The sequence below is a fragment of the Copadichromis virginalis genome, linkage group LG16 (assembly GCF_057382275.1).
Source record: "Copadichromis virginalis isolate Kocher_CV1m ecotype Utaka linkage group LG16, C_Virginalis_male_GT1.1, whole genome shotgun sequence".
NCBI classification, from domain to species: domain Eukaryota; kingdom Metazoa; phylum Chordata; class Actinopteri; order Cichliformes; family Cichlidae; genus Copadichromis; species Copadichromis virginalis.
The window spans coordinates 12,046,720-12,056,462 of NC_140633.1; the positions used below are offsets into that span (position 1 = coordinate 12,046,720).

At 37.4% G+C, this 9,743-nt stretch overlaps 1 protein-coding gene across 1 annotated transcript; it reads left to right on the plus strand.

The window, feature by feature from the left end:
- Window positions 1-1,323: 1,323 nt before the first annotated feature.
- Window positions 1,324-2,217, plus strand: LOC146690343 (olfactory receptor 6N2-like). The gene has a single exon (XM_085435079.1). The coding sequence runs from the start codon at window positions 1,324-1,326 to the stop codon at window positions 2,215-2,217; it is 894 nt and encodes a 297-aa protein (XP_085291205.1).
- The last annotated feature ends 7,526 nt before the right edge of the window (window positions 2,218-9,743 follow it).

The window sequence follows — 9,743 nt, forward strand, 5'->3', positions numbered from 1 at the left end:
TTAATGCAACTTGTGTGTCCATGTCATGCTTTGGGGAGGCAAAGCGTAAAAAATTGGAAGCCATGGGCAGTAGTTGGATTGAGTAGGTGGAAGTAAAGGAGAAAGAATATGGAAAAGCAAGTTTTCACATTTCTCTGCAGAGAAACCGAGTAGACCATTATTGCTGTGATAGGAATTATGAGGACAACTAGTATCAGTAAGTAGTATTTTTTTTTTATCCCAAGTGAGACTATAAAACTTCACATCCACCTTCCATCCTGTTACTCCAACCATCAGATTTTTAGCTGCACATGGAAACAATCTAAAAACAAAAGTAAATCAAAAACTGACTTTCATTTTCAGCTCTCAAAATCACTGACAAATGAAACTACTGGTAACAGCAGATCTTGTTCATCAAGTTTTCATTAAGCCACTAAATACCACTGTATTAGAGTGAAAGCTACAATTATCTAAATAAAAAAGAAATGAACCAGATTTAGAGCATTGGTAGACTAACAGAAAAACTGAGTACACTGAGTGTATCAACTATTTGACTGATTGTTAACTTCAGCCTTTCCAGCAAAGCTGAGTTATGCACCCCCTTTTTCAACTTATTAAATTACAGCTAGACACCAAGACTGTTGTCTGCCACATCCTGCAGTCACAAAGGATCTCCATGAAGTCATTATGCAGAGTTTGTTGGTTGTGCAGCTGACGGTACTATTTCAGTCATAACCAAAATATTGATTTAAATGTAACATATATAGCAACATATCAAAAATTGAATTGGAGGAAGAAAATTTTCAAGACAACATTTGCACAAACATTAATAAGGCCTACAGGTCAGGGCCTCTAGGGCTTGGAGGAACTGGTCACATTGCAGTCACTCTCTTGACGTAATGAGATCCACAGAGAGAGAGAAAAATGATTCATAAGGTCCTTCCACTAACTTCCACTACATTTCACTGTCATGTTTTCACATGTCAAGATGACGGTGGATCATTGAAGACACACCTGGTGTCTTGTGTTTCTATGAAATTCTGATCTCATCTTGTTCTTTCTGCCTGTAATATAGTCTGACTGATGTACTAATGTTAGACATTTGGTTTTATTAGTCAATGATGAACTGAATTTAACAAATATAACACTTGATGGTTATGCAAAAGGGTAAACAAGTGGTACAAAATTTCTTTCACTGGATTGTGTGTGTTGCTTACATTTAGATTTCAGTCTGCTTACAAACCATTTAACTTCATGGCAATTGATAATGAATTTAATGTGACATATATAACTTTTGGTGGGCACATTGAATTGGAAAAATACAAATTTCTGTATTTTGCTATCATGTTTACTGCTTATATTCTAATACTCTGCAGTAATTCAACCATAGTTTGCCTCATCAGGATTAAGAAAAGCCTCCATGAGCCTATGTATATTTTCATTGCAGCTTTGTTGTTCAACTCTGTTATGTTCAGTACAAATATCTACCCCAAACTTTTGATGGACTTTTTATCTGAGAAGCAGATTACAACTCATTCACAGTGCAGTTTTCAAGGATTTATTTATTACTCTTTAACTGGTTCAGAGTTCTTTCTCTTGGCATCCATGGCTTATGACAGGTATGTGTCCATATCTAAACCTTTGCAATATCATACTATTATGAGAAAAACAACAGTCACAGTTTTGCTGGTTTTAACTTGGCTTCTGCCTGCTTGTCAGCTTGTGCCATCAGCTGTAATTATAAACACTTCACAAATCTGCAGTTTCACTTTAAATGGAATTTTTTGTAACAATGCAATTTCCAAGCTTTACTGTGCAACCCCGAAAATATCATATTTAATATATGGTGTTTTTATACTACTTAACACTGTATTTCTTCCTTTGCTTTTCATACTTTTTACTTACACAAAAATATTTATAATATGCTATCGAAGCTGCAGAGAGGTCAGGAAAAAAGCTGCACAGACCTGTTTACCTCACCTGCTCGTTTTGATCAGCTTCTCATGTTTGTGTTCATATGATATAATTATAACTCGAGTGGAAATTAATTTATCCCAAACTGCACGTTTCATAATGACTTTACAAGTGGTTTTGTATCATCCTCTCTTTAATCCAATTGTATATGGACTGAAAATGAAAGAAATCTCTCAACACCTCAGGAGGTTGTTTTGTCAGAGCAAATTTAAATTATCTGTCAGAGCTGATGCTGGAAGTGCAATAATTTCCTTTGCAATCTAAGTTTAAAGATCTGACTTCTCTTCAGTGCAGTTTTTTGTTTTTACAGGTGATATACATTACACCTGTTGTTGTTTTTATTATTATCATTATTGTTTATATAAATATTACACTATAATATTATACTGTAGAGTACTGATGTACCTTTATTAATTTGCATTGCATTTATATATGTCTGTATTCTTTTATATACTTGTGTGTCTACTGTATACTGTACAAAGAGAGGGTTATAGTTAGTATACCAATAGTACATAATACTTAAACTGATTAACCTACTTATCCTGCTTGCTGAACATATGATATGCATTAAAATAATGCAATAGCTTTACCCTTTTCACAACAATAGCTATTCCTAGCAGCTGTGATCATATTTAGTTTCTGATTTTGTTCTTTTTCAGTAACTTTCTAGATACACAGATGATATCTAAAATATGATATTATATATGATTATAATATACTATAAACAGACACTATCTCTGTTGTCATGATTTTATAGGTTATTCACTTAAATTTTTTCTGCACCCTGTGTAGTCTTTCGTACCATCAAATCTTATTGGCACTGACCATTTTTAATGTCTGTCACCATCAGAGATGGGCAGTAACGCGTTACTGTAATCTGGTTACTTTTTTCAAGTAACAAGTAAAGTAAGATATTACTATTGCAAAAACGGTTTTAGTAACGCTGTGTTACTAAAACTGTGATTTTTGTGCGAGAATGTCTCATGACAGTGACATAAGCGAGTGCGACATTCGTGACAACAGCTGTGTGCAGATCAACAATGGATCATATATCGAGTGCAGGAGAGAGTATGAGCGTGGAGCGTTTAAAGCGTGGAAGTACTGACCTTACTTTGAGTTTGATTCCATAAAAAGTGACAAAAACATTAGTGTCCATTGTGCGTGGGAAGAAAACTTCTCTTTACAGCGAAAAAAACTCCTAAACTTCCAAGCAAGCACCGAGTGTGCTACGACGTAATGGGAAATTCACAGTAATTCAGTTGAAGAATCACTTGCGGATTCTTCAACTGACCGCCGCGGCACACCTGCACCAGGGTAAACCTCCGCCTACCCTACTCCGTGAGAATAGAGCAACAGGACCGCTAGTCTTTGATTTTATTTATTTCCTGTTGTGTTTTACTTGCATCTATTTGAAAGAGTGAGTGTAAACACAAAAAATATTTTATTTTATGTGCTGGAATGTGCAGAAAATAGGTTTAAATGTTAAACAAATTTCTTCCAGTCAGAGAATGTTGCATATAATAAAATCTTTGCTTGATGCATACAGGGAGTGCAGAATTATTAGGCAAGTTGTATTTTTGAGGAATAATTTTATTATTGAACAACAACCATGTTCTCAATGAACCCAAAAAACTCATTAACATCAAAGCTGAATGTTTTTGGAAGTAGTTTTTAGTTTTAGCTATTTTAGGGGGATATCTGTGTGTGCAGGTGACTATTACTGTGCATAATTATTAGGCAACTTAACAAAAAACAAATATATACCCATTTCAATTATTTAGTTTCACCAGTGACACCAATATAACATCTCCACATTCACAAATATACATTTCTGACATTCAAAAACAAAACAAAAACAAATCAGCGACCAATATAGCCACCTTTCTTTGCAAGGACACTCAAAAGCCTGCCATCCATGGATTCTGTCAGTGTTTTGATCTGTTCACCATCAACATTGCGTGCAGCAGCAACCACAGCCTCCCAGACACTGTTCAGAGAGGTGTACTGTTTTCCCTCCTTGTAAATCTCACATTTGATGATGGACCACATGTTACGATTCGATGTTGTCAGTGTTTTGTTTTAGGCGTGACTGTTATGTGTTTTCTGTTTTACTTTGAAGGTCTGTCTTATCTCAGTGTGTTCAGTTTACGCTTCCTTGTCTCGTCAGTTCTGATTTGCCCCAGCTGTGTTTCCCTCCTGTTATCCATTCCCTGATTGCTCCCTCTATGTATTTAAGCCCTGTGTTTCAGTTTGTCATGGTCGTGATCTCCCCCCGTGTTGTAAATAGTTTATTGTATATAGATGTAAATAGTTGTCGATACTTTTTTAACTCGTTAGCTGTAGGCGTTAGAAGCCATTTTTCTTTGGGAACCTTTTCTCCTGTTTTTGGTTAGGGAGGCAGGTAAGACACCTGTAATTTTCATTTGGGGTTTTCTGTGAAGGTAAGCCAGCTGCATTTCATTTCTAGAGTTTTTGTTTGTTTTGGCCATGCTCACCCTGATGCCTGCTACCTTTTGGGACTCAATAAACTGACTGGCTGTTGTGAAATCCGTGGTAGCTGTTTTTTGTTGGTTCGTCCTCCTTGAGAGCAGGGAGTGTGGGGGGCATTTTTTCCTTATTTTTATTTTCCTTATGTCGCACGCTGGTTCCCTGGGCTGGGGTGTAACACACAGGTTCTCAATGGGGTTTAGATCAGGTGAACAAGGTGGCCATGTCATTAGTTTTTCTTCTTTTATACCCTTTCTTGCCAGCCACGCTGTGGAGTACTTGGACGCGTGTGCTGGAGCATTGTCCTGCATGAAAATCATGTTTTTCTTGAAGGATGCAGACTTCTTCCTGTACCACTGCTTGAAGAAGGTGTCTTCCAGAAACTGGCAGTAGGACTGGGAGTTGAGCTTGACTCCATCCTCAACCCGAAAAGGCCCCACAAGCTCATCTTTGATGATACCAGCCCAAACCAGTACTCCACCTCCACCTTGCTGGCGCCTAATAATTCTGCACTCCCTGTAAAGTTAAAAGATTAAAACTAATAAAAACAAGTTTTAAAAAGAGACTTTTCCATTTGATTACATTTTGTATGATGGATTATGTAGAGAAAGTAGAATTGGGCAGAAAGATCTATTGCTTTATCACCTATTCAGGTTGTAAATCGTGTTTTTAAAAAGTAACTAAGTAATTAATTACTTTTGAAAATAAGTAATCAGTAAAGTAACAGGATTACTTTTTGGGGGAAGTAGTAAGTAATTAGTTACTGATTACTTTTTTCAAGTAACTTGACCAACACTGTGTTAAGTGACGGCTGTGTGCAGACAGGAATAGGACCCAAGGTGCAGACTCCAGAGACAAACTTAAACCGAAACAGCTTTAATGCTGAACTCAAACATAACATAACTGGAAAAAAATCAAAATAAACTAACACCGGCGGACTGATAAGATAAGATAGAACTTTATTAATCCCTCGGGTGGGTTCCTCTGGGAAATTCGACTTCCAAAAAAAAAAAAAGCACAGCAACGACCGAAGTTACAGTTACAGAATTGTTATAGTTATATATATATATATACACACACACACACACACACACACACACACACACACACACACACACACACACACATATAAATACAGAGACAAATATAAATAAAATATACAAAGGGGATAAATAGAATAAATAGGAATAAAAATACAAGTGAATTGCACATTTCAAGTATTGAGTCTATTGCACTGTTGACTATTTACAAAAAGTATTGCACAAGGTATTGTACAGTGAGGTGAAGAGGCACTACAGCTTAGTTGTTCCCCCCTCCTTTGTCCTCCTGTTTCCCCTCCCTCTCCCCTCCAGAGAGGAGTTAAACAGTTTGATGGCGTGTGGGACAAAGGAGGTGGGACAAAACACAAAGCAAAATAAACAGTAGCTGTTTTTTGTTGGCTCATCAAGGGGAAGCGAAACCAGATACATTAACATCAGACATGGACTTTCAAAATAAAACAGGAAACATGACACAGACTGAACTAAAGACACAGACTCGCACGCACTGCAACAGAGGGAACAGAGACGTGGGACTAGGGCAGACACTGACACTGACTGGACACGGGGATATAGCAACTAAGGATACGCAGAGACGCGAAGCAGGGTTCTCATAACAAGCTGGTGCTTAATTACTGAGTTAGATGAGAAGATTGAGAACAGGTGTGCAGCAAGCCATCCGCTACAGCCATTGACCACATCTTCTAGAAAGCCCAAAACACAAGGTGCTTTAGAGCAATAGAGAAAGCGAGGAGCCAGAGAGAGAGAGCAAGCGAGAGAAAACATACAGTGAACTCTTAGAAATACATGACAATCAGTGTTGCCAACTTAGCGACTTTGTCGCTATATTTAGCGAGTTTTCAGACCCTGTTAGCGACTTTTTTCCTAAAAAGCGACTAGCAACAAATCTGGCAACTTTTTCTGGTGGGCACCTCGCCCATGGCAAAGCGCTCACAGGCGGAGGATAATCCTCCCCCAGCTGCTATCAGGGCAGGAGACATTCAAACCTATCACTTTTTCCGGTCCAAGCACGGTTAAAGGAGCAGGGTTGGAATTGTGACATTAAAAAACAATAATTGCTAAAAGAAATAAATTATAAATGCATTTAAGACATTTTTTACTGACTTTATGTCTCTTCCACGATGTTATTTCTCTCTTCAACAGCGTAGGTTACAATTACATTAGCATGATCAATTATCCAAATTAGGCGATGACGTCATTTAGCGACTTCTAGCGACTTTTAGGACAGCCGATAGCAATTTTCCTTACTGATGACAATGGTTTGTTGATTTACTGTAAGTGATCTGTATTAGAGCTCAGGCAAAGTTCAGTTGCACCCATGCACAGTATGCCTCTGTGATTAATAACTGTACTCAAGCACAGAACTCAAGAGCATCATCCTCGTTGTGTTAAATAAAGAATCTGTACAGAATATAATAAGGCCGTGTCTCAGAGCATTCAATAGTCATTGCAAACAAGCCACAAAGTTTAAAAAAGCTCTAACCTTTAGGACCATGTAGGGCCGAAAGGTTAAAACTAAAATTTCAAAATAAAACCTAAAATTACAGGCAACCAGTGAAAGGAGGCCAAAAGTGGAGTGATATGAGATCTTCTGTTGATGCCTGTTAAGAGTCGACTTGCAGCATTCTAAGATAAGATAAGATAAGTTAAGATAGAACTTTATTAATCCCTCGGGTGGGTTCCTCTGGGAAATTCGACTTCCAAAAAAAAGCACAGCAACGACCGCAGTTACAGTTACAGAATTGTTATATATATATATATATATACACACACACACACACACACACACACACACACACACACACACACACACACACACACACATATAAATACAGAGACAAATATAAATAAAATATACAAAGGGGATAAATAGAATAAATAGGAATAAAAAATAAAAATACAAGTACTAACATGTAAGCAAGCTAGAAGACTGGCATCCTTGCTGGGTATCCAGTTAGGGAAGCAACACATTAATAAGAGAATTCTGGGTAAAACCAAAGTTACTTTCCCTAGTAACTAGTTACTTCGAAAGTAACGAGTAACTTGAAGTAACTGAGTTACTTTTGAGAGAAGTAACTAGTAATGTAACTGAGTTACTATTTTAAAGTAACTTACCCAACACTGATTATAAGGCATAATGTTTTCTGCAGTCATTGATCAAGAGAGTAAAAAAGGCAACCGGAACATCCTGTAAAAGGAACCATCATAGTAAAAAAATAATCCAGTAATTTTGAATAAAGATGATAGGTTTGGCAGCATTTGGCAGTTTCAGTGCAGTTTGTGACATAATGTTTTTATTTTTCATGGACATGAATTGTTGTGGTTACAGTGTGGAAATATAATGAGAATGATTATGCCTCATGTTTGTCAGGGGTTGTGTGTGGAGGCGTGGAAGAGATGACCCAAACGCAGGACTCACGGTGCAGAAATGATGAGGATTTATTGGAGCGGGTGAATGAACAAAGCAGGAACGGCAGAACTGACTAGCTGACAGAAAGACTGAGTGGCTGGCTGAATAACTGAGCACTAACGGGAACGACAACATAACATCAATGACACGACAGTGAACGAGTGGAAACAGAGGACTTAAATACACAGACTGATGAGGATGATAATGAGAGACCGGTGAGTACACAGCTGAACATTATCTGGCTAATAACACAAGAGACGAGCTGACACAGGAAAAGCAGGAAGTGAGAACATTGATGTGGCAACATAACCTAAACGTGACAAAACTGAAAACACTGGGTCACCGACCCAGGAACCCTGACAATGTTGTGTTCCAGTCAAATTTGACTGATTTAAAAGTTTTCTCCCTGAAAACGTTAGTGATCAGACTGACCTATGATTCCACAAAGAGCATTTCAACACACAAAATAAACTCTCTTAATCTGCATACAATTTTCTGTGGTTTATTCAACATTTGCACACTCTTGGTTTTCCTGGCCAGAAATGATCTGTCATTAGAAATATATGTGGAATAGACGAGTTAGTATAAATAACTGAGTTCAGGTACATGCCCTTTTGTCAGATGGACACACACACACACAGGTAAGCATGCATGCACGTATCCACATACATGCACACAACCTTCTCTGTACAAGAGAAGACCATACCATATACTTTCAAACAGTACATGCCAAGCAAGTAGTCTAGATATAGGACAAGTTATGCCTGGAACATTTAGGACTATACTTGGAAACTTGCAGATGGTAAAGAACCAAGCAAAGTTTTTGGTTCTGGAGATGAGGGGAGGTCTCAAGGACATAAGATAGCATGAGCTTTGTTAGAAGCTCAAAAATAAATCACCTCCCTGCCCAACACTCAGGGAGGGGCGGCCATCTGCTACAGCTGGTTGAGGGTGAGGAGAAAGAGAAAATAAAAAATACGAGAGCATAGAAAGATATAAAAAAAACGCACAAAGACAAATGTTAATGGGATGCAGTAGTGGTATATGAAAACACTGGGTATGAAAGAAGTGGAGAAGAGATGCTTGGTGCATCATTGGAGGACATAACTAATTGATTAATCAGAAATTGAAATAACAATGAAAAGAAAAATAAATTCTTAATAGTAACAGTGATCATAAATCGTGAATGAGGTTTAATGGAATATATTCCTGAGCTAATCTGACGACCAGAAGTTTGGAGATCTTTAGCCATTAACTCTGCAGAAAGTTGGCAACCTCTGCACACTATGCACATCAGCATCCGTTGACCCCACTCTGTGATTTTACGTGGCCTATCACTTGTTGTAATACCACTAACAGTTGACAGTAAAATATTTCGTTGTGATGGAATTTCACGATTGAACTTAAGCATAACAAAGCTGTCCATCACAGCCCATACTCTTTGTCACAACACTTTATGTATGGTGGCCCAGAGAGGTCAAATGGAATACAACTTAAGAAAACACCTGCAAATAGAAAAAAAAATGCTACAAAAAGCACACAACTGAAGTTGAATAAAATGAGGAAGTAGAAAAAAAACAATCGTCAAAACACAGCAGACTATTTTCTGGGGATATAATAATGTTAAAAAGGTTCTGTTTACCTGTACATTATATCCACAACATGTTGTGGTTTCAGAATCAGAATCTGAAATACTTTATTAATCCCTAAGGAAATTATGTGGGTTACAGTAACAATAACAGACCAAACTCTTTAAACAATACAATAAGTTACAGATTATACAAATTTAAGAAATAGCACTAATATATCAAGGTTCAAGGTTCTTTATTTGTCAC